This window comes from Bidens hawaiensis, unplaced genomic scaffold, assembly GCF_021521415.1.
Source record: "Bidens hawaiensis isolate Kalapana, Puna unplaced genomic scaffold, B.hawaiensis_p1.1 tig00049023_1, whole genome shotgun sequence".
NCBI lineage: Eukaryota > Viridiplantae > Streptophyta > Magnoliopsida > Asterales > Asteraceae > Bidens > Bidens hawaiensis.
Window position 1 is genome coordinate 22,789 of NW_027498770.1, and position 26,606 is coordinate 49,394.

At 38.3% G+C, this 26,606-nt stretch overlaps 2 protein-coding genes across 2 annotated transcripts in view; both read left to right on the top strand.

The window, feature by feature from the left end:
* The window catches only part of LOC143597769 (uncharacterized), a 32,779-nt gene that overhangs the window by 5,085 nt on the left and 1,088 nt on the right, over window positions 1-26,606 (top strand). The gene's annotated exons all lie outside the window — the stretch shown is intronic.
* On the top strand, window positions 19,612-22,517 carry LOC143597775 (uncharacterized). The gene is made up of 4 exons (XM_077076179.1): window positions 19,612-19,735; window positions 20,997-21,907; window positions 21,993-22,178; window positions 22,305-22,517. Exons 2-4 carry the CDS (start codon window positions 21,044-21,046, stop codon window positions 22,515-22,517), a joined length of 1,263 nt encoding a protein of 420 aa, XP_076932294.1. The 5' UTR covers window positions 19,612-19,735; window positions 20,997-21,043.

Genomic DNA, 26,606 nt, shown 5'->3' on the forward strand with positions numbered 1-26,606 from the left:
CTCATAAACGCAGTTCTAAAATCAGAGTTAATTAAAAACTTACGCGGAACATAAAATTTTCATAAACGTTACATATTAAATCATAAACATGTCTTAAAACCATTCTTCTTGTCTTTTCAAAATCAAAACATAACTTATAAAACATAGCAGATCTTCAGATGCCAAGATTTTATTCTTCTGCCATGTGTACCGCTCACACTAGCTGTCGCATCCTACTCACCTGCGTGCATACTAAAAGTCAGCTACGCTGAGTGAGTTCTAGTTAATCATACATCATACAATACATTCACTTACCTTCAATTATGCATCCGAAGATACATAATAATTATTTTACTAATTTATTTTTATTTCATACTTTCATACATACGTTCATACTTTATTACGTTCATAGTTTATATTTACTGTCCATTCTATCTCAGATATTATTAGGGTCTGATCCCTTCCTTTTCTATCTCAGATATTATTAGGGTCTGATCCCTCTTTCCTTTGTCTATCTCAGATATTATTTAGGGTCTGATCCCTTTCTTGTCTATCTCAGATATTATTAGGGTCTGATCCCTTTTTACTTCTCTATCTCAGATATTATAAGGGTCTGATCCCGTCTTTTCTATCTCAGATATTATTAGGGTCTGATCCCTCTTTCTTCTTATTCGTTCATACTATCTTTACATACTCATACATATACTTTCTTTAATCATTATTACATACTTATATATCGTTCATACATTTATATCATACACATTCATCTTTCATATACATACCTCCCTTGTCAATACGTGCAATATCCGAAGATCGTTCACGTATCGACAAGCTTTCATTCACAATCATAACATAATATTTATCACATAAATCATACATGGCATACACTTACCATTTAAAGTAAGTGTATTAACTAATCACATCGAGTATGCACACAGCTCCGAAAACATAACAAGGAAATGGGGCTAGAAACTCACCTGGATCCTGTTGCGTTCGCCGTTAATAGTGATTCCTTTCTTTAATTAAGAACGGCTAATTGTTATATATATATATATTCGTTAATCAACCGTCTAACTAATTAAGTGGGTTATTTAGTTAGCCCAAGCATCATCTAAGTTGGGCTTGTTGTCAGACTTAGGATATTGGGCCAGCTTGTTAACTGTCTGGGCCCAACTGGACTCAAGCCCAAAACCTAACAGAAGACTAGTCAGCCGAGAACTCTTGGCAGAGAACTCAGCCCGTGACCGAGAACCCCATGACCGAGAACCACATGGCCGAGAACCGCATGGCCGAGAACTTGGCCACCGAGAACCCTGGGTGACTGCATGCTCGACCGAGAACCTATGGTTTGACCAAGGATCCTTCCATTGGCCGAACCCTCAGGTCTGATGCACCCAATTTTTATCTTTCTTATCCATAAATCATTCTTAGGTTTAATAACGATTAACGACCCGTAACCATATTTTTAATCACCTAAAGTTCAACTTCCTAAGCCGTTTTACGCTCGCTACCACCCCAATGACAAGTCCTAACCCTTTTTTTAGCATAAAGTTTGAACCTTTAACCATAAAAATGTCCATTAAGCTAGATCTAGGGTTTTCTTGACAAACCGTATGTAACCTTGAATCCTTTTCTTCATTTTAAATCATTAAGTTATCAACTTCATGTTCTATCTAGACCCAATCTAGTGTAGGGTTAAGTTTCATGGAAGAACGTTCATAAAAATGTAACCTTTAAACGTAAAGAACATACCTTTTTGATGATTCTAGGTTACGGCTAGCTTGGGACGTGATCTTGGACTTGTTATCTTGTTAGTATGATCAAAGGTCTAACGTGTCCACGATCGGTTTAAGGTTGGATGGTGGGCGGCGGCTATAGGGAGGGGTATTAGGCTTAAGTGTTTGTTTTAAGGTGTAGGCAAGAGTGTAGAATGGATGGAAATGGAAAGATTTAGGGTTTAAGGGGTATTTATACTCCCTTAAGCCTATGGACCTAAGGCCCGTCTTTCCTTTTTAGTCCATGATCAATTCCATTTACTTAGCCTACTTATCTCTCTATTTATTATTTACTAACTCAGGTAAATTCTCTTCCGTTAAAACAAATAATATATTAAAATATTATTATAGAAATTTAGGATGTTACAAGTCTTCCCTCCTTAAAGAGATTTCGTCCCCGAAACCTAACTATTACATAAATAGGTTAGGGTAAAACTTGCGCATCTCATCCTCAGCTTCCCAAGTAGCATCTGATCCCTTACGATGCTTCCATATCACTTTTACTAAGGGTATAACCTTATGACGAAGTTGCTTCTCCTTGCGGTCCACTATCTTTATCGGTTGCTCAATGTAGTTCAACTGTTCATCAACCTCATTGTCCACCAGGGGCACGTGAGAAGTGCCATCAGCTAGACATTTTCTTAAATGTGAAACATGGAAGGTTGAATGAATTCCTTCTAGCTCATCAGGTAGATCTAGCTTATAGGCTACTTCACCCGCACGATCTAAAATCTTAAACGGTCCAATGTACCTTGGACTCAACTTCCCCCTCTTTCTAAAGCGAATGATCCCTTTCCAGGGCGAGACCTTGAGCATCACATTGTCACCAACGTTAAACTCGATCGGTCGTCGTCGCTTATCAGCATACGAATTTTGTCTGTCTTGAGCAGCTTTCATTCTGGCTTTAATCTGATCGAACTTTGAAGACGTCTCTTGAACAACTTCTAAACTTCCCATTTCTTTCTGGCCAATCTCACCCCAACACACCGGGGTTCTACATCGTCTACCATAAAGCATCTCAAACGGTGGTATATCAATAATTGAATGGTAACTGTTGTTATAGGAGAACTCTGCTAGGTGCATGTGATCATCCCAACTTCCACCGAAATCTAAAACACAGGCACGTAGCATATCCTCAAGGGTCTGGATCATCGTCTCAGACTGTCCATCGGTTTGAGGATGATACGCCGTACTGATGTTCAGTCTCGTTCCCATAGCTTCATGGAACTTCTTCCAAAACCTCGAAGTAAACCGTGTATCTCTATCAGACACGATTGATAACGGTACTCCATGCTTAGATACAACCTCTTTTATGAACAAGCTTGCTAACGTTTCTGACGAGATAGCCTCTTGTATGGGCAGAAAGTGAGCACTCTTGGTCAAACGGTCCACAATCACCCAGATGGTATTATGATTCTTAGCTGTACGGGGTAGCTTAGTTATGAAGTCCATGGTGATGTGTTCCCATTTCCATTATGGTATCTCTAGCGGTTTCATCTTCCCATAAGGCTTTTGATGTTTGGCTTTGACTTGTAAACAAGTTAAGCACTTACTAACATAATCCACCACATCATTTTTCATTCCTGGCCACCAGTAGTCTCTTTTCAAATATTGGCACATCTTCATAGCTCCAGGATGAATCGAGTATCTTGACTTATGAGCTTCATCTAAGATTCGACCTTTGAGATCTCCATGGCGTGGGATCCACATACGGTCAAACCTAGTCTTAACACCATGAGTGTTTTCCATTAGCTCATCTTGTTGGCCGTAAACTCTTTCTTTCTTTACCAACTCCTCATCTACTAGCACCTCTGATTGCACTTTGATGATTTCTTCGAAAGGCTTGAATTCATAATAAGCTGGTATGACTTCACTGTTACAAGGACTTCCTCGTTCTTACGGCTCAGCGCGTCGGCAACCACATTAGCTTTACCAGGATAGTACTTAATATCGCAGTCGTAATCCTTAATCAGCTCCAACCATCTCCTCTGTCTCATGTTCAATTCCTTCTGCTCGAAGAAATACTTTAAACTTTTATGATCTGTGTAGATGGTACACTTAGTACCATACAGATAACGCCTCCATATCTTTAAAGCATGCACTACTGCTGCTAGTTCTAAATCATGCATCGGATAAGTACTCTCATGGACTTTCAACTGCCTAGACACGTAAGCTATCACCTTTCCTCGTTGCATCAACACGCAACCTAACCCACGATGCGAAGCATCAGTACAAACAACTAAGTCCTCGTCACCATCGGGTAAGGCAATGATTGGAGCTTGCGTAAGTCTCTTCTTTAACTCTTGAAAAGCTTCTTCTTGGAACTTTCCCCAACTGAATACTATCGACTTTCGGGTCATACCGGTCAACGGTGCGACTATCTTGGAGAAACCTTCGATGAATCTCCTATAGTAGCCAGCTAACCCTAAGAAGCTTCGTATATCAGTCGGATTCTGTGGAGTCTTCCAATTAGTTATCGCTTCAATCTTAGCTGGGTCCACGGTAATCCCTTCAGGATTAATCACGTGACCTAGAAATTGCACTTATCGCAACCAGAATGCGCATTTCGAAAACTTAGCATACAACTTCTCTCTCTTCAGAGTCTCCAATACCTCTTTCAGATGATCAGCATGATCAGACTCGCTCTTTGCATAGATCAATATATCGTCGATGAAGACAATAACTGACTTATCCAACAATGGCCGACACACCCTATTCATCATGTCCATAAATGCTGCGGGAGCATTCGTTAGACCGAATGACATCACGAGAAACTCGTAGTGTCCATACCGCGTACGAAACGCTGTCTTAGGGATGTCTGCCTCCTTCACCTTCAGCTGATGATAGCCTGATCTAAGATCTATTCGTGAAAACCAACTTGAACCTTGCAGCTGGTCAAACAGATCATCAATCCTTGGCAAAGGATATATATTCTTTACCGTAAGCTTGTTCAACTCGCGATAATCTATGCACATTCTTATACTTCCATCCTTCTTCTTCACGAATAATACGGGTGCGCCCCACGGGGAAACACTTGGTCTGATAAAATCCTTGTCAAGGAGTTCTTGCAGTTGGGACATTAATTCTTTCATCTCGGACGGTGCTAAATGGTAAGGTGCTTTCGCGACGGGTTGGGCTCCTGGTACTAAATCTATCTGGAATTCTATCTTTCGCTCCGGTGGTAACCTCAGAAGATCCTCTGGGAATACTTCTGGGTAGTCGCACACGATAGGAATATCTTTCATTTCTTTTGTCTCGGCCGTAGCGTTGACAATATACGCCAGGTAGGCACCGCACCCCCGCCTTAACAAACCCTCGGCTTTTATCATCGAAATGACATTAAGCCCAGAACTTTCCTTATCACCAAAAACCGTCACCTCACTACCATCCAAAGACTTTAACCTTATTATCCTACTCTTACATACTATCTGAGCTTCAAACTCAGATAACCAATCCATTCCCAAAACCACATCGAACCCTCCTAAGGTCATTACATACAAGGTAACAGGGAACTCATGTCCCTCTAACTCTATCTTACAGTCCTTAACCATTTTCATTATTTTAACTGAAGTATCACTAGCGGTCTCTACTAGAAATCTTTCAGACACTCGGCAACATTTCATTTTAGCTAACTTACTTAATGGAGTAGCTACGAAACTTTTATTCGCACCCGAATCAAATAATACAGAAGCGGAAATGCCGCTTACTAGAAACGTACTTGTGACGACATCTGGAATCTGCTTGGCTTGTTCCTGGGTTAACATGTAGGCTCTGGTTCTTGGCCTAGTCTGATCAGCATCATTCTTCCCACTCCCTCCGGCACCACCATCAGCGCATTCCTTAGCAAAATGTCTTGGCTTACTGCACTTGTAACATGCGGATTTTGCAGTACAATCGGGAGCATAATGCCCCACCTTTCCACACTTATAACATGCATTCGATCCCAGCCTGCATTCCCCACCATGAGCCTTACCACACTTATAACAAACATCCGATCCTTACCCCACTTACACTCACCCCCATGCATTTTGCCACACGTCTTGCACGACCTCTTCTCCCACACTTTCTGCTTCTTATCCTTGGAGTTCCACAACTGAGTACCGAGTCGTTTAACAGGAGCAACCCACTTCTTATCCTTCTTCTCTTCTTCCACCACAATATCATCCGTAGCCAGATCTGCATAAACCATCTCTGCAAGCTCGACAACAAAGTCAAAGGTAGCAGGTTTACTTGTCCTGACTAACATGCGGACTTTTTGTGGCAATCCTCTCACATAACACTTGATCCTTTTTGCCTCAGTGTTGACCATATCGGGTACCAACCGAGACATTCGGTTGAACTCGGTGGTATACTCATGATGAGTCATCGCTCCAGCTTTCAAGTTCAGGAATTTCATCTCCGCCCTCTCAACCTCGGCGTCAGCACAGAATTTCTTCATAACCAGTTCTTTCAGATCCTCCCACCTCAGAGCCTTGATTTCCTCTCGACTTCTTCTTTGCTCAATCGATTCCCACCAGTACATTGCTTCCTCTTCGAAAGACTGTGTCACACCCCGACTTAGGGCCTAGGCGTGTGACTACAAGTTGGTACCTGTTTTGTAAATATATCAGAGTATTGGGTTGATTTTAGCGGAAGACTTTAGGTTTGAATATAATATTAATTTACATTGAAAATTTACTCGGGAATTAAACACCGAGTATTAGTTTACAAAATATATGTTCATATTACAAGGATTATTAGTTATAAAAAAATGGAGCCATCCGATACGCGCATCTATCTTCATTACGACTCCAATCCTTGCTACTGCTATTAATACTTAATTACCTGCAATGGTTGGGAAAAATATGTCAGCAATATGCTGGTGAACACGTATGACTCAATAAAACATTTTGAATGACAATATAATACAAATGTAGTTTTCTTGACAATCTCAGCGGAAGCATTTCTACTTCCGATATATGTACCACTGCCCTACACACACAACGGTATTCCCCGAGCCAAACGACCCTAAACTGAGAACTGGTCATGACCGTTTAAGCTCGTGGCTTCATTGCCTTTGATTGATTGATTGAGCTTTAACAGTTATGTTTGGATCCAGACACATGCGTATTCGGTCTGAGTTGATATTATTCTCTACTTTGTATTATAATGTTTTAGAGATTTCATTATCTCATGTAGACATTGATTGACTCGTTAAGACAAACACTCGTTCGTCTCATTGAGTATAAATATGTTTTGACTGATTAAAAAGGTTGACGTATTCACCTGTACCGTCGGTGTTGTAAACCTTGACTGACTGATTGATCGACTGTGAATGATATTAACCTATACATAAATAGGTTCGTATGAATGTTTTGAATGATGTTAAGCTATGATTGTAAGCTTAACCTTGAAATCGTTTGTCTCTGATTGTGAATGAAAACACTTAGTTTTATGTGACGTTTGATATAGCCTGCTTTGGCCTAATAGGTTCTATCACGTTGGTAAGTTTCTCCAGGTAAGTAAACGGGTCCCTCAGTTGATTGGGATTTATGCGAATTACTTTTCCTTAGGCAAGAAACTTACTACATGCCCGTCAAAATATCTCTTTTGTTTAACATTACTTCATCATGAAGTAACGTTGTATGAAAACATGATTGTGAATGAATGTTTGTAAAATACGATCAAGGTTAAAGGCCATAGCCTCGATTGATAGTCTAAGCTATAATTCAAATAACTTAAACATAACTCCTACCTTAGATTGGATGCTTAGAATGATAACACGATAAGGCAGGACTTGATCTACTCGCTTAGGTGATTGCTAGCTTAATTCCAACTTCGTTTCTTGCACGAATATCGAGAAAACAATACAGTCGGCTTGCTACAGCAACGGGGCACGTTTTCTAAGGCTATGTGTGTGTAAATGAAGGTGTTTTGGGGATGATTTGAGCTCATGCCCGTCACCCCCCTTATATAGCCAATCCTTGACCCCGTCGCGTACCGCGCCCTGTTCTTTGGGACTGGTTGCATACCGCGACGCCGCAAAAGTACACCGCCTTATGCGGTGTTGACACGTGGCCTGTCATATTGCGCCACGTGTCGATACGGTATTAACACGTGTCCGGTGACTCATCAACCCCATCGCGTACCGCGATGGGTTTACATGTTACCTCGTCGCGTACCGCGACGGGACAATATTTTCAGAATTTACAATTCTGGTCCCTGTACTTTCTAAGTTAGTATATTTAAGCCTAAATTAAAAGGGCTAGGGACGTGGTGTTACAGACTGGGTAGCATAACCCACAGCTTGGTCGGGACGGCATTCGCTAATGCGGATAATCTTATCTATGACGGTTATCCATTGAATGGTAGCGATTGCGTCTCCCAAGCCAGTTAGCTTCGGCGGGTCACATCCTTTGAAGGACTTATAGTTGCACCCACCTCGGCCTCGTTTCCTGTCACCGGCTTTCACAGACCTAACTCCACTCGAGGCCTCCCTCTCTTCATCTTCATTTCTCTCACCATCACCCCCTGCCCCTCCAGCAGTTCTTTCCCGACTTCCAGCAGACACTCCAGGAGTAATGTTCTTCACAGCAGTGGCTACAGCTTGAACAATAGCTGCTTGAATTAAGGGATCGAGTTGAACCCCTTCATTGTTTTCAGGGTTTCTTCCAGCTGCGCTTTCTTCATCTCCAGTGTTGGAAGTTGTTTCTACCAAAGGTTGCTGGGCACGACGAGGCCTGCCACGACGTCCAGCGCGACCTCCAGCTCCCACATTTTCTCCTGTTCCAGCCATCGTATTCTAAAAAGGTAAAACACAAACGTCATCACTCAAGGAACTATTTAGTACAAGGATAGTAAGGCTAACAGGTAATAACAGTGGCCAGTTGTGATTAGCTGATCACGTTAGTTTCCGGTTCCTATACACTTTCCTTTACGAGTCTATTTGTGCTGGTTCTACTTTAAACAGTTAGTCAGTCAAGACAATCAATTAATCCTATCCCTATCGCTCACATATCCTTTCTTTATCATTTAACATTAAATCATACGTCTTACCTTTACTGAGCTTGCTTGAGCGACACATGGCATTCTTGAATTGGCATCTTCTTTCTTTTCTTACTTAAAATCCCATTATCTGTTCGAGTCTAAGCATGTAGGATGCTTAAATCTCTCGAACTTTGCTCTGATACCAACTTGTAAGGCCCCGTTACCGGTAGCCCTACTTATGTGTTGGATTTACTCATAAACGCAGTTCTAAAATCAGAGTTGATTAAAAACTTACGCGGAACATAAAACTTTCGTAAACGTTACATATTAAATCATAAACATGTCTTAAAACCATTCTTCTTGTCTTTTCAAAATCAAAACATAACTTATAAAACATAGCAGATCTTCAGATGCCAGGCTTTTATTCTTCTGCCATGTGTCCCGCTCACACCAGCTGTCGCATCCTACTCACCTGCGTGCATACTAAAAGTCAGCTACGCTGAGTGAGTTCTAGTTAATCATACATCATACAATACATTCACTTACCTTCAATCATGCATCCGAAGATACATAATAATTACTTACTAATTTATTTTTATTTCATACATACGTACATACTTTATTACGTTCATACTTTATATTTACTGTTCATTCTATCTCAGATATTATTAGGGTCTGATCCCTTCCTTTTCTATCTCAGATATTATTAGGGTCTAATCCCTCTTTCCTTTGTCTATCTCAGATATTATTTAGGGTCTGATCCCTTTCTTGTCTATCTTAGATATTATTAGGGTCTGATCCCTTTTTACTTCTCTATCTCAGATATTATAAGGGTCTAATCTCGTCTTTTCTATCTCAGATATTATTAGGGTCTGATCTCTCATTCTTCTTCTTCGTTCATACTATCTTTACATACTCATACATATACTTTCTTTAATCATTATTACATACTCATATATCGTTCATACATTTATATCATACACATTCATCTTTCATATACATACCTCCCTTGTCAATACGTGCAATATCCGAGATCGTTCATGTGTCGACAAGCTTTCATTCACAATCATAACATAATATCTATCACATAAATCATACATGGCATACACTTACCATTTATGGTAAGTGTATTAACTAATCACATCGAGTATGCACACAGCCCCGAAAACATAACAAGGAAATGGGGCTAGAAACTCACCTGGATCCTGTTGTGTTCGCCGTTAATAGTGATTCCTTTCTTTAATTGAGCACGGCTAACTGTTAAATATATATATATATATATATATATTCGTTAATCACCGTCTAACTAATTAAGTGGGTTATTTAGTAGCCCAAGCATCATCTAAGTTGGGCTTGTTGTCAGACTTAGGATATTGGGCCAGCTTGTTAACTGTCTGGGCCCAACTGGACTCAAGCCCAAAACCTAACAGAAGACTAGTCAGCCGAGAACTCTTGGCAGAGAACTCAGCTCGTGACCGAGAACCCCATGGCCGAGAACCACATTGCCAAGAACCGCATGGCCGAGAACTTGGCCACCGAGAACCCTGGGTGACTGCATGCTCGACCGAGAACCTATGGTTTGACCAAGGATCCTTCCATTGGCCGAACCCTCAGGTCTGATGCACCCAATTTTTATCTTTCTTATCCATAAATCATTCTTAGGTTTAATAACGATTAACGACCCGTAACCATATTTTTAATCACCTAAAGTTCAACCTCCTAAGCCGTTTTACGCTCGCTACCACCCCAATGACAAGTCCTAACCCTTTTTTTAGCATAAAGTTTGAACCTTTAACCATAAAAATGTCCATTAAGCTAGATCTAGGGTTCTCTTGACAAACCGTATGTAACCTTGAATCCTTTTCTTCATTTTAAATCATCAAGTTATCAACTTTATGTTCTATCTAGACCCGATCTAGTCTAGGGTTAAGTTTCATGGAAGAACGTTCATAAAAATGTAACCTTTAAACGTAAAGAACATACCTTTTTGATGATTCTAGGTTACGGCTAGCTTGGGACGTGATCTTGGACTTGTTATCTTGTTAGTATGGTCAAAGGTCTAACGTGTCCATGATCGGTTTAAGGTTGGATGGTGGGCGGCGGCTATAGGGAGGGGTATTAGGCTTAAGTGTGTGTTTTAAGGTGTAGGCAAGAGTGTAGAATGGTTGGAAATGGAAAGATTTAGGGTTTAAGGGATATTTATACTCCCTTAAGCCCATGGACCTAAGGCCCGTGTTTTCTTTTTAGTCCATGATCAATTCCATTTACTTAGCCTACTTATCTCTCTATTTATTATTTACTAACTCGGGTAAATTCTCTTCCGTTAAAACAAATAATATATTAAAATATTATTATAGAAATTTGGGACTTTACACTAAAATAATCCTCTTGAAGAGAGAGAAATCCTATATAGTCCAAAACTTTTTGCCTTCCCAAAATAGTCTTTCAAAATCTATCTCCCACGTGAAATTGGTATTCGTGACGTGAGATTTGGTTGACCAGTCACAGAGTGACACGTGTAAAGTTAAAGATAAAGTTTCATCGAAATTTGTCTTGGCTGACACTTTTTTAGTCAAAATAATCTTCTGAAAAACCATTGTTTTGGAATGAAAGTTGTCCATCACGTGAGGTTTCAAAAAAGATGATTTTCGCGATTTTTTGAAATTCGTCTCCTCGGACGCATTTCAAATGAATTTCGTCAACTACGTGAAATTTCAAAAAAATAGAAAAAAAAATGATACTTTTTCAGTGAACATAGTCTTGTCCGATGATTTTCAATAAAGTAAATAAAAAAACGATTAATTTACAAAAAAAGTTTAAAACAAACGATAATTTAGCTCTGAATTTTATCTCCTCAGTTGATTTTCATTAAAGTTTTATAAAATCCAAAAAATTTGTATTTTAACCTTGTTATATTATATTTTCCTTAAATGTTCTCCCACTCCAACAAAACTTTCTTGTAGAACAATGAAATTCAAGATAGGTGATCAGATTGAAGTTATTGATCTGGGTGCTGGGTTCGTCGGATTGTATTATGATGGCAACATAATGTCACGTGTTGGCAAGAAGACCTACATCGTTCAGTTCCGTACCATGCTTGAAGGTGATCAGTCTGGGTTTCTTAGAGAGTTTGTTACGGTCGACAAAATAAGGCCAAAGCCTGCTGCTGTGGTTGTTACTGACTTTGTTCTCCGCCAGAAGGTTGATGTTTTTGCAAATGATGGTTGGTGGGTTGGTCGAATTGCTAGCAAAATCGGGGAAACTAAGTAGCTGGTCTATTTTGACAGCACCAATCAAGATATCATCTACCCGTTTGCTAACATCCGCGTTCATCAAGATTGGGATGCTGTAAATGATGTTTGGGTGCACACCCGTTAGTGAAGAATGTTTGTTGAAGTTTATGTAATTTTGATGCATGTTTTGTTGTAGTTATCATGGTTTTTGTAATGTTTTAACCACCCTTTTTGTACTGTTTTAGCACTAAGTTTTCAACTTAGTGTTCTTTAAATGTTATGTTATTTTTTTATAATTTAATTTGTGTTGTATTTGTAACTGACTATTAAGTGTTAGTAACTCAATATTATCCTAAGAAAACAACATATAGTAACTTGATTAAACCATATTTTTACATGAAAGCAAATGAAAAATACAAATCCACATTTTCCATTAGTTGATTTCCATGTAATCAACACCCTTCTGGTCTTCTTCTTTTTCTTTCTTTGGATCCAGTTTTGTTTTGTTTCCAGCCTGTTTGTTATTGATCTTCAAGCCCCTAAATGCTTCCTCCCAAGCTGCATCGATGTCAAAATCATCACCATCCCATACGGCAAAGGGATCATCTTCAGTTTTAGTGTTTTGGCGAGGTTGCCAAACATTTTTTTCTTCCACATGCATTTCATCGAAGACGTGTATGAAGGTTTCAATGTCGTCAAACTTATCAAGATCTGGGAGGCATGTATCCGGATCGTTGCAAATTGGTTTGGCCATTTTAGTGAGAAATGGCAAATTATGGTTTCTTTGCAAAAAAGGAAATTTAAAGGAAAATATATAAGACAAGTTTGGATCAAATATTGGGTGGGCTTTTGGATCCTATAAATTTGGATTAAAACTAAACGATGGGCCAAAGTTGTTATATTTCGTGACATTTAGGCCAAAATTAATTATGCCGATTGGTTTTAACACATATATGTCTGGTCCGATGAGTTTCTTTGAAAATCCAAGGGGTTTATGATAACACTCCTTTTTATGCATGCTTCTCGGGAAACCCCCACCCACCTTGTTCTTCTTCCACTTCTCTTTCCAACGATTCATCTTCATCAAAACCCTAAAAACCTCACATCCTTTTTTGTTGAAACCGATTGTTGGACCACCAGGTGATTGTTACATATTAAAGCCGACAAGAAAGCATATCCCCATGGATGACCCTTTGGTGGAGCCTTCCGAGGGTGATACTAAACCACAAGAAAAAACCAATGATGATGTTGAAAAAACCATTCAACATGACGAAGACATTCAACATGATGAAGCCATTCAACAAGACGAAGCCACTCAACATGACGACCAACAGCCTGAGAAAAATGAAGCCAAAGCAAAAAGTAAGCATCAAAAAAAGGTATTTTAAAGTGATATACCCTAATATATGGTTGAAACATTTTCTTTAAACCCTAATTTTGAAACCCTAACACCAAACTTTGGTAATGTAGAAAAAGTCCCCTCAAACCAGAATAGTTTGGATGATTTGAAGTTGATTTTATCGGTACTTGGCCGTTCTACCACTATCAAGGATCTTTGGATGGAACAATGTTTAGTCACTGGACTAATGTGAAGGCCAACAAGCCTGATTGCCCGCTAATGCATGCAATTTTACTACGCGAATCACCTTTTACATATGATCCTGAGTATGATGGTATTTATTATGACATGGTTGGTTTGAATATTGTTCGTTTTGGTCCGAAAGAGTTTGCATGCGTTACCGGTTTTATATTTGGTGAAATTGTGGACGCATCTACGGTGCTGAAGTTGGGTTTTTTTGTGTCTTAAAATAACAAGGTATTATGCTATGTGGTGTTTGTGAACAATATATATATATATTTGGGTATGTAGTGTGTGTGAACAATATATTATGTTATGTAGTGGTTGTGGAAAGTAGATGGGTATATCCCATGATTTTGTGTATCACGGTAACCACCGAGTTTTCAATATATGAAATTACTTTCCATTTTAACTAGTATTTATTACCATTTATTGTTGTATGAATAGTCTGGTACATACCACCTTCATAATTGCTACTTCATAATTGGTAAGCATACCACCTACATGACCAAAGGCATGCAAGCATACCACCACCTTAGAAAACTACAACCACCATGCATGCAAACTAAACCTAAAAAGAACCATGTGTGCAAACTAAACCTAAAAAGAAAGAAAACCAACCTTCCATACATATTAACATTACAAGCGTTTATCGAATACAAAATGATATGGCAAAAGAAAACCACATAACATGTTAACCGTTTAACATGTTAACCGTGTAACATGTTAACAATCAAAAAAACCGACACTTAACATGCTTGTGTGCGGGAACCACAAGTTGATCAAAAGACGTTCAAATCAACAGTCTTTGGTTGAGATTCTGATGCAGCGGCTACTTCACAATTGGTAACATTATCTGAGTGCGGGAACATCCTGGAAGGATTCTCCTGAGATTTAAGTGGTTGTTTACACTTACCTGTTTCCTCTCCACGAGACGGGATACGTTTATTTTCCCATGGTCGACCTGCTTGCCTTTTCTCCATATGGGGGGGGGGGGGGGTAAAGGTACATGATTCTCCGGCACCACCCATTCAGATTAATTACATACCGGGTTTATTGGTTCCAAATATGTAGATATAAGGAATTCTCTTGTATAGTAATCCATTGCCCAGTAACTGCATTCCTTCTGCTTGTTGAATTTGCAGACAGCTATTACATGCCCACATGGTAACCCTGACACTTGCCATTTGCGACAATCACATTTCCGATTCAATAAATCAACCACACATCGTGTGCCACCGTCATCAATAGTATAATGGTATTCGTCTATGCCCATAACCTTCCACGCCCGACTTTTCCTCATTTTTCTTGTCGTTTTACTTTCAGCCCATGTTGAGAGTAAATGACCCATTTTTTCTGTGAATAAGTTAAGTATGTTTGTAAAGTACATCATGCGTAATTTTGTAATATAAACACAAAATTTACTTACCTGCGTCTTTTCGCCTTTCAAAGAACCATCTTCTTTGAAGTTCCACAAAGTAATAGGATATTTTCTTTCGGGCAAAGACAAAGCATTTATAGATTCCGCACTATTTGAGGTCATTATATTATGACGCCTAACGGGACAGTGGGATCTAGCCCACTTTCCAAAACCAATCGTCGTAAGGGTATCCTTGACAGACGACTGTTTCAAACAAAGTAAGTTAAAATTGCGCTTAAAGTCGGATCTCCTATACGCTTTACATGTTGCCCAATATATGCGTTGTTGACATTTTCCCTTTAACCAGAGATTAACCATCAAATGCATACAACAAAAACCTTGATAGGCAAGGGGAAATGCCTTCATTATGCCTAACTCAATTGATTTTGCTCGATCAGAAATTATTGCAAGGTTGGGATGGTCACCTACACACTCTTTAAGTTTGATTAGAAACCACGTCCACGATTCACCACTTTCACTCTTACCTACACCAAACGCAATAGGGAATATTTGGTTGTTACCATCCATACCGATTGCCAAAAACATTGTCCCTTTGAATCTCCCTTTCAAGTGTGCCCCATCGATTATAATCACGGGGCGCAAACACCTAACAAAACTTCTTATATGAAATGAAAAGTAATCAATATACATATGTTAAACAAAACAAGACTTAACCAGCGAGAATCATAAAACTTATACTAAAGACTTACAGTGGCACCAACCGCAACAAATGACATCTCAAAACGGTTCGACTCGTCTCGGAGGATATGAGTCCGAGTAAGTGGATTGGCAATTTCTAAATTGTGACAATAAACTGGAAGTCTCGCAAATGACTCGTCGGAGGTACCTAAAAGCATAGACTCGGCATAAACTTTACCTTTCCAAGCTTGTTTGTATGACAAATCAACCATGAATCTTTCATTTAAAATGTTGACAATATCTTTCCCTTTAATGTTGCGTGATCTGTCAGCAACCAAGTCCTTAATGCAGTTTGCAACTACCTTTTTATTGGCATTGCGATGATTAGGATGAAATTTAGTTTGGGAACATGTATGGAGCTCACTAAAAAAAGTTACATAAAATGCATCAGAATCTTTGACGTTACGTGACTGCAAGCTCCATTGACACCCTTCCGACTTACATTGGACTTGTAATCATTGTTTATAAGATTGGGAAGTGATGAACTCAAACCCATTAGTTATTGCCATCATTCCTAACTCAAGTAACAACTCTTTTGTTCGTAAACAACTTGTTTAAAATAGGATGCGAAGACAAGTACCTTTCTTTACGTTTCTTTCCTTTCTTTGAGTTAGAAGGACTACCTTCTTCAACTACGGGTAGACCCACATTTAAATTAATAACCTGTCGATGTTCTGAAGACAAACCTAAATCATTAGATGATGTATTCAAATATGGTATACTTTCTATCAGGGGGAAATTCAGATCAGGGACAATTTTCTTTTTCGGCATAGAACCCTCACCATATGCTCCGACCACATAGACAAGCACAATTTCAGAAATGTTGCTTCTCATAATCCGTTTTAAAAAGATGGACAGGTCATAATCGTCTACTATATCAACGGGATACACGTACAATGAGAACTTGTACGATAGTTCGGATATATATGACTTACCTTAAACCGATCTTGAATTATACCAATCAGCTCACCATAGGTAACGTTTGACGACAAACTGAACCTCCCCCGTTTGCAATTTTTTGGAACGTACTCAAAACTTCCGTTAACGTCGTTCCAATCACCACCATAACAAACTACAACATTGTCAAATTCCATGAAATTAACACGTACAACTCAACAATGGTAAATGAAGATGAAGGGATACAATTGAATTATATTTGTATAACTAATTTTAAAGGATACATACAATTTCTGGTCAAATCTGTCTTTAACAACAATTTTATGAAAAACTTCGTCGTATAATACAAATGCATTGTAACCTGGGTCATCCAAGCTAGTTTCTCATAAAACTTATCGACATACATGATTTACTCACCAAACACACCGTTGACCATAGCTTTAAGTTAAACAACATCGGATCCAATATTCTTCAAATAAAACTCATCGGATCTGACAACGTGGGCCCCAATATGCCGGAAAAGATGTTTTTATTCAAAAAACCATCGGGTTCAATATATTTGTAACAAAAGTCATCGGATCTTACAACTTGGACCCAGTTCACACGAAAAGGATAACTTTCATATTAAAACCATCGAAAAAGATGAGTTTCATATCAAAACTCATCGGATCTGACAACTCTAATTTCAACGCAAAAAAACATGAGTTTCATGTGAAATTTATCTTTTTCTAACATCTATTCTTTTTAGGAAAAAATCGATTAATTTCATCAAAAAACTATCAAATATACATACTTTGTAACAAAATCTATCTTTTCTGACAATACATCTTTTTATGCAAAAAAAGACGAAATTCAAATGAAATGCGTCGAACGAGACGAAATTCAAAATACCGCGGAAAACGATGAGTTTAAAACCTCACGTGACGGACAACTTTCATTCCAAAACAATGGTTTTTCAGAAGACTATTTTGACTACAAAAGTATCGGCTAAGACAGATTTCGATGAAACTTTCTTTAATTTTACACGTATCACTCTGTGACTGGTCAACCAAATCTCACATCACGAATACCAATTTCACGTGAGAGATAGATTTTGAAGAACTATTTTGAGAAGGCAAAAAGTTTTTGCTATATAAGATTTCTCTCTTTCAACCGGACTATTTTGGAAATTGTCCCCTATAAAAAGATGACAGAATTACAAATTTTGTCCTTTAAAAAAAGCCAAATTACGGTTCGTGTCCTTTGTTAAGTTTCCTTGCAGGCGGTGTACTTTAAACATTTTTTTCCTACACGTTATGTCCTTTACGCTAACTGGGTTAGAAAAACTCAGTTAAGTATGACATGTGCCAGACATGTGATGTGCATAATTGTAATTTTAGTGTATCTTTAAATTAAAAAAAAAAGAAAATATATATAATCCCCTCCTTTCTCTCTAAGCCACCACCATCACCATAAACTCCGGCCACCATAAACTCCGGCCACCATTAATTCCGGCCACCGCAAACGATCCCTATCACCCGAACCCGACCCATCCTTTTCCAAAACCCGTATCCCTATCACCCGAACCCGACCCATCGGCAAATTATCCACGAGTTGCAGGTTTCCGGTAGTCGATGTCCACGCCGGAAAAACGGGTATGTATAATACGATATGCCATCGCCGCCAACAACCCTCACTGTCTAATTTGTTTAAAAACTAAACCTTTCAATTATTGAAAACATCAAAATTAAATTATTTATAAATATTCTTTATCCAAACCCTACCTTCCATCTTCCATTTGTTCCTTCACCGCCACTACACGTTCATCTCCGGCGAGCCGTCACCACCGTCTACTCCGGTGAGCCACCACCACTGCAACTGAAAGTCACCACTACAGCTGGCTCACCACCGCAACTAGCTCACCCCATCTTCAAATCCCAGAAACCCTAAACCACCGCAGGAAGTCCATCCTCTTCGACACCAAGCAACCCAAACTTAAACCTTAAAATCAAAAAGAGGGGAAAAAGGAAAACCTGCAACATCGCCGGTGTTTATGGAGGTCATAGATCTGGGTTTTCGTCATCATCTATCGCCAGAAAAACGAAAGAGACGGTGAGGGTTGTTGGCGGCGATGGCATATCGTATTATACATACCCGTTTTTCCGGCGTGGACATCGACTACCGGAAACCTGCAACTCGTGGATAATTTGCCGATGGTCGAAGCCAATTTGAAGCGAAAATCGACCGACGTTTGTGATCTCCCGTCAGCGATGTAGCAGCAGATGATGGCATTCCGATGAAGTGGGTGACTGGTTGTGGTCTACCGGGGGGTGTGTGACAGGTGGTGGGTGGCCTTCCGGCAGGGTGGGTGGCCTGTGGGCTGTGGTTGGAGATCGGGTCATTCATATAATCTATTGAATTTGTATAAAAGACAAAAATGGGTGGCCTGTGGGCTATGTAGCAGCAGACGAAAAGACAAAAATGCCCTCACATGAGCCTCACGTGAGGGCATTTAACTGAGTTTTTCTAACCCAGTTAGCGTAAAGGACAAAACTTGTAAAAAAAAAAAGTTTAAAGTACACCGCCTGCAAGGAAACTTAGAAAAGGACACGAACCGTAATTTGGCTTTTTTTAAAGAACAAAATTTGTAATTCTGTCTAAAAAGATCAAACCTTTATATTTCAACAGGACTATTTTTGAGTTTAAAAATATATTTTAAAGTAAAACAGAAATAGACATCCCCTAATCTAAGAACCCTAGAATCGTTTAGACCGAAATTGATTCGATGAACACCCTGTCAATCCAAATTGATAGAGGGTTATTGTTTCCGACTTGATTTCCAACAAAAGCCCCATAACAGTTACCTGGATTAGAGTCGGATTGATGATGAACGTGTTATTAAGGCTCGGTCTTCAGTTCAATAAATCAAATCGTGTTATAGAGGGTGATTTAGTTCGATTAACCCTGTGAGTATGCTCGCAATAGATGGAAGAAAATGAATAAACTCAGATTTTGGTTCAGTTTATACACATTGGAGTGCATTAACTCAAATTGAATCCGACTTTAAGTTCAGTTAATCACTATGATTACAAGTAAATGCTTCACTAACCCTTGGAGTTTCAATCACTGAGGGGAAATAATAATAATTACAACAAACGCAGGGAGCTGCCATGGCCCGACCATTCGCAATCGAGGTTCATCCACAATGGTAACATTTCATTGTTCTATTGGAACCTTGTATTTTTACTGTTATAAACATTTTTTATTTTGCTGGTAAAAGTATCATAGGACAAATTTAGACAAATACTTATTATCATGTAACAAAAAGAAATTTATAAGATGAAAAGCATTCACTAACTATGCTCAGGGCTAATATGCGTGATGTAGCTTGTTATATAATCTCTGCAATATCTTACACTATTTGTTTTCTAGGGACATTTTTATTTTTACCCATTTACAATAAGTTTTATTAACATTTACTATGATCATCTTTAATGTAGTTAGCTAACGGCTATGCTATTATTAATTATAAGGGTGATTTGAATCGGGTCGGGATTGGTTTTCGGATCTAGTGTTTGTGTACCATATAAGGTTTTTTTTTGTGGATTTTCGGGTCACCGTGTACCATATAAAGCTTCTTTACTCTTTAGATTGTCGCCGCATTTATCAGAAACCCTAGCGTTTGGTTTGAGAATGTTTTGGTAAATCGAAGGGATTAGTGATTTCATCAAACTCTAGAGTTAAGCTTAGAGGGAAGATTTCTAAGTAGATCGAGTAAAGCGAACAAGCTGCAATCGGGTGAGCTTTTATCTAAACCCTAGAATTGAGTTTAGGGGAAAGTTCTTTAAGTTGATTGGGCTAGATCGAGTAAAGCGAAGAAGCTGCGTTTAGATGATCTTTTATCAAAATCATAGAATTGAGATTAGGGGAGCGTTTCTTAAGTAGATCGGGCAAGATCAAGAGCTTTCATTTGGTGAGTTTTAGCAAATCATCCTGAAGGCTGATTCTCACAAATCAATTTCTTTCCCTGTAAGATTAATCATCATAGATTTTCAATTTATGTCTCATTTGGTAATTGATTTATGCTACCCTTGATTGATTCCGTTATATTTTGATAGTGTATATATGTTAAATAGCAATTGATTCATATGTGCTTCTGTCATATTATGAGCAAGTCCATTATCATATTATATCTTGCTAGCTGTATATGTTCTTGTTAATTGACATTGGTTTGTGGTTTTTGTAAGCTTGGTTTCTTCATATCATTTTGTGATTGAATTAGCCGTTTTTAAAAAGTACATAAACATGGGATAAAACAGAAATCGTAGTGTAGTTCAAGTTTTACTCTGTTTCATGTTTCCAAAATACTGCCTGTTTTTTAAGGGTATATACATCTAGTCAGTATCAAAATCCAGATACAAGTGTATGAAAAATTGGTGCTTTATGGATCTTTCTGTATGCTTGTACAGGGGATATTCAACCTCTGTAATCGTAAACCCTTCTGCAAGGCATCAAAATGCGACTAAGAGCCGGAAAGAGTTCTTGGGAAATACACTTGGAAAGCCAGCATTCTGCACTTGATTCACAAGACATCATCTCTGCAATGCCTGAAGATTTCTTCACGCATATGATGTCACTGCTTCCGTCTTCAGATAAATGCGCGGCTCATCTTTTATCAAGAAAATGGCTCCGACAGAGTGCACAATATCAAACACGACTCTTCCTAAGGAACCAGAGATTAAGTGAGCTAGAATTTCCCAATGTTTTAAATGAAGACTTTCGTTCGTTAAAGCATCTTTCTCTAAAAAAGTGCCCAGGGATGAGGGACTTGAAGCTGGCACATTTGAAGTTAGAAACTATCTACTTGGCCTACCGTGGCACCTTGAAGAGCGTGCACCTGAACACGCCGAATCTTCAAAATTTGCATTTCCATGCACCGCGCATCGGGCCATGCGTACTCGAGTTTGTGAGTTGCAAAAAACTAAGGGGTTTGCATTTGGTCGGGGTTGATATGAAAACCGCGATATTCAAGAACTGCAACGAAAATTTCCCGGTTCTTAAAATTTTGATACTTGCAGGGTGTGATGAGAGTGGTTGTATTAACATCTCGAGTAACTCTATCCTGCAACTATCATTGATAAGATTCAATAAATCAGTGGGTCTCAATATCGATGCCCCGAGGCTAGTTTCTTTCAGGTACAATGGCACTACAGTTCCTGACTTTCAAAATATCAACTTTCCGGGTCTTTCCGTAGCTTACATTGAGCTATATCCCAATCGGTACCAAAAGCGTAGTGACAGTTGGTTTACAAGATTAGTTGACATGCTGCGATGTCTGAAACATGCTGAGATGCTGGAGTTTTATACTACATCTGAGAATGTATGTTCTTGAAAACATGTTTTATTTATATATTTATAATGTTTTGTGGTATGGAATTACAATTTAATTTTCACGTGTAATGCAGAATCTGATCATTCCACCACCACTTAGGGACATTCTTGCTCCACCACTTAAAGATATGTTTCGTATTGTGGTAAAAACGAATTCAAGATCGGGGAGTATCGTTGATCTTACTGATTCCATGCTTTGGGTTTGTCCGCGGGTTACTCATCTTTTTTTCCGCTCTGTTTCTTGGGTATCTAATCTACAGGTATAACATTATATCTTTTAATGCTACTCTTGTTCACGGAGTCAGTAATTACTGTCACAAATCTTTATTATTATTATTATTATTATTATTATTATTATTATTATTATTATTATTTCTATGTGGCAGTTGTCCTTTGGGGAATTAGCATCCGGACTACCCGCCGATTTATGTAAATTCTGCACCTCAGCTTCTTCACGATGTTGGCGTCATTCAGTTACGTGGTTCACGATAAATCATTCTCGTGAGGAGGCAAGGCAGGATGTGTGGGATTATCTCCAAAGAAATCTGACGACTGCTGAACGCGATGATATTGACTGGGCTCTATTGAATGCCATATAGCAACTCTTAAGATGATATGATACATTAGAGAGTTTGGGATATTACTTGGTCTGATTTGAAGTTTAAAAACAGGTAGAGATGTGAGAGAGGTTTGAATGATCTGAAGTGGTGTTTTTCTTGACATGATTTCTAGACGGTTTGGATAATTTTTATTTCTGTTTCTTATAGACGATTTTGACTCACTTAACGAAACTTGGGCTCAGGCTTGTTTAGTGAGCTATCTTATTTTTAGCTCAAGTTCGTGCTTGTCGAGATTTTAGCAAGCCGATCTTCATATGTATAACATCAACTTTTGAAAGCCAATAACATCAAATAATCAATTAATGGAAGCTTATTGGTTTTCAAAAACCCCTTAACCGAATATTTGGTTTTTGTTCTAGCAGGGTAACGGGACAGGGTAACGAAGACTAAAAAATGGTCATTTTAATTCAGGTCAAACTAAGCTATTTTGAAAAAAAAAATGTCTTAACTAAATTCAGGACACAATAGGTATAAAAAAATCACGCAATACAATTAAAAAGATTAGTTGAAAGCTTATAGAGTTTGAAAATAGTCAAATACACAACAAATTGTCTAATTCCATTCCGGATTCATATTCCTATTCTTATCAACTATAATTTAGGTCCTGGTGACTAATAACCTAGAACCCTGTAGTCAAGGCTTGGATACCAATTTGTCACACCCCAACCAAAGACGGAAATCGTCGGGGGTGTGAACAATGATTGCTCATTGCTCATTCATGACACTGTTAAAAGTTATAACATATTCAACACATTTATTTCATGTTACACAAACACATTGTCTCAAATAAAACATAACATAAACAAAGTTTATTTATTTTATCATCTAAAGTCCATAGTGATTCTATAGATTGTGAACTTTAAAGCAAATTATACTGGTTTAACTCAATCATATATAAAATAAAGTCAACTATACGAATTGTTGGTGAGTATGTGTTTTGTATGTGTGTGTGTGAATAACGCAATCCATGTTATATGTAAAACTAGTAAAACTAAGCATGTATGAGTGAATAAAACAAATGATTGAATAACATGTGTGATTACACCTAGTGACTTGCTTCCGCAACCCGAAGGTTATGTTGATCCGGTTTCGATAATCCAAATGCCAAAAGTCGGTCACATTCGGACGAACGTTACCCAGGCAGATCTATCATCGTTACCGATGGCTTGTTAAGTTAATGATACACACTTTGATTGAATGATTGAATACCACATAAATAACGAATAAAAACAACGCAATCATAGATTAACATGTAACACGTATGATTGATTGAATACAAGTTTGATTGATAAAATACATGGACCATTTTGAGGGAATGAAAAAAAAAAGGTGTTTGGTTGGTCAATGGAATGAAGTCACATGTTACCATGTCCATTCCGTTCCACCTAAGACACTTCAAATTCATTTCATTCACCCCGTTATTTTTTTTCATTCTAGTCCTCTTTCACACTATATCACCTCCACCACCCATTGCCCTCTCGCCACCACCACCACCAACGTCGTCCGCCACTGCCACGACCACCACCTGCCACCACCAACCACCTACCATGGCCACCCACCACCGCCCGCATCTTACCACCCACCACCAACAATCGCTCTCGGCTCCCACCCTTTGCCACCACCACCCACCACCACTCACAACCATATTATTTTATTCCAACATTTTCTAGCTTACCAAACAACAAAAATTAATAATTCATTTTATTCCTGGAATGATAATTATCCATTTTTATTACCTAAAAAGAAAATGGGGGCGAACGGATCCGAACCCGGATCCAGACATGGACTAAAAAACTGGTCAAACCTTTATATCTCCTAGAAAAAGCGAGTTTAAAATTATATTTATTTTTTATTTAAAGTAAAACAGAAATAGACATCCCCTAATCTAAGAACCCTAGAATAGTTTAGACCGAAATTGATTCGATGAACACCCTGTCAATCGAAATTCACAGAGGGTTATTGTTTCCGACTCGATTTCCAACAAAAGCCCCTTAACAATTACCTGGATTAGAGTCGTATTGATGATGAACGTGTTGTTAGGGCTCGGTCTTGAGTTCAAAAAATCAAATCGTGTGAGTATGCTCTCAATAGATGGAAGAATGTGAATAAAACTCAGATTTTGGTTCAATTTATACACATTGGAGTGTATTGAATCCGAAACTTCAGTTAATCACTATGTTATACCAACCGATTACAAGTAAATGCTTCACTAACCCTAGGGCTAGGAGTTTCAATCACTGAGGGGAAATAATAATAATAATAATAATAATAATAATAATAATAATAATAATAATAATAATATAATAATAATTACACCAAAAGCAGGAAGCTGCTATGGCCCGACGATTCGCAATCGAGGTTCATCCACAATGGTAACATTTCATTGTATTCTTCTTGTTCTATTGGAAGCTTGTATTTTTACTGTTAAAAACAATTTTGATTTTGCTGTAAAAGTATGATAGGACAAACATGCATCATTTAGACTAATAATAATCTCTGTAATAATATCATCTTATTATCATGTAACGAAAAGAAATTTATAAGATGAAAAGCATTCACTCGTTGCTGTCTTAAAAGTAACAACTATGTTGGGAGCAAATACGTGTGATGTAGCTTGTTAGATAATCTCTGCAATATCTTACGCTATTTGTTTTCTAGGGACATTTTTTATTTTTAGCCATTTACAATAAGTTTTATTAACATTTACTATGATCATCATTAATGTAGTTAGCTAACGGTTATGCTATTATTAATTATAAGGGTGATTGTGAATCGGGTCGGGATTGGTTTTCGGATCTAGTTTCCGTGTACCGTCTAAGGTTTTTTGTGGATTGTCGGGTCACCGTGTACCATATAAAGCTTCGTTGCTCTTTAGATTGTCGCCGCATTTATCAGAAACCCTAGAGTCCGGTTTGAGAATATTTTGGTAAATCGAAGGGATTAATGATTTCATCAAACACTAGTGTTAAGCTTAGAGGGAAGATTTCTAAGTAGATCAAGTAACGCGAAGAAGCTGCAATCGGTTGAGCTTTTATCTAAACCGTAGAATTGAGTTTAGGGGAAAGTTCTCTAAGTTGATTGGGCTAGATCTAGTAAAGCGAAGAAGCTGCTATAGATGATCTTTTATCAAAATCATAGACTTGAGATTAGGGGAGCGTTTCTTAAGTAGATGGGGCAAGATCAAGAAGAGCTTTCATTAGGTGAGTTTTAGCAAATCATTCTAAAGGCTGATTCTCACAAATCAATTTCTTTCCCTGTAAGATTAATCATCAAAGATTTTCAATTTATGTCTCATTTGGTAATTGATTTATGCTACCCTTGATTGATTCCGTTATATTCTGATAGTGTATTTATGTCAAATAGCAATTGATTCATATGTGCTTCTGTCATATTATGAGCAAATCCATTGTCATGTTATATCTTGCTAGCCGTATATGTTCTTGGTAATTGACATTGGTTTGTGGTTTTTGTAAGCTTGGTTTCTTCATATCATTTTGTGATTGAATTAGCTGTCCTTAAAAAGTACATAAACATGATTTAAAACAGAAACCGTAGTGTAGTTCAAGTTTTACTCTGTTTCATGTTTCCAAAATACTGCTTGTTTTTTAAGGGCACATACATCTATCTTGTCAGTATCAAAATCCAGCTACAAGTGTATGAAAAATTGGTGCTTGATGGATCTTTCTGTATGCTTGTACAGGGGATATTCAACCTCTGTAATCATAAACCCTTCTGCAAGGCATCAAAATGCGACTAAGAGCTGGAAAGAAACCTTGGGAAATACATTTGGAAAGCCAGCATTCGGCACTTGATTCACAAGACATCATCTCTACAATGCCTGAAGATGTCTTAACACATATGATGTCACTGCTTCCGTCTTCAGATAAAGGCGCGGCTCGTCTTTTATCAAGAAAATGGCTCCGAAAGAGTGCACAATATCAAACACGACTCTTGCTAAGGAACCAGAGATTAAATGAGCAAGAATTTCCCAATGTTTTAAATGAAAACTTTCGTTCGCTAAAGCTTCTTTCTCTAAAAAATTGCCCAGGGATGAGCGACTTGAAGCTG

Excerpts from the sequence above, each read along its gene's own strand:
- LOC143597775 (XM_077076179.1), top strand. The coding sequence starts at position 21,044 with ATGCGACTAAGAGCCGGAAAGAGTTCTTGGGAAATACACTTGGAAAGC. Across the intron at positions 21,908-21,992 it reads TTTATACTACATCTGAGAAT|AATCTGATCATTCCACCACC; the intron begins GTATGTTCTTGA and ends CGTGTAATGCAG. Across the intron at positions 22,179-22,304 it reads CTTGGGTATCTAATCTACAG|TTGTCCTTTGGGGAATTAGC; the intron begins GTATAACATTAT and ends TCTATGTGGCAG.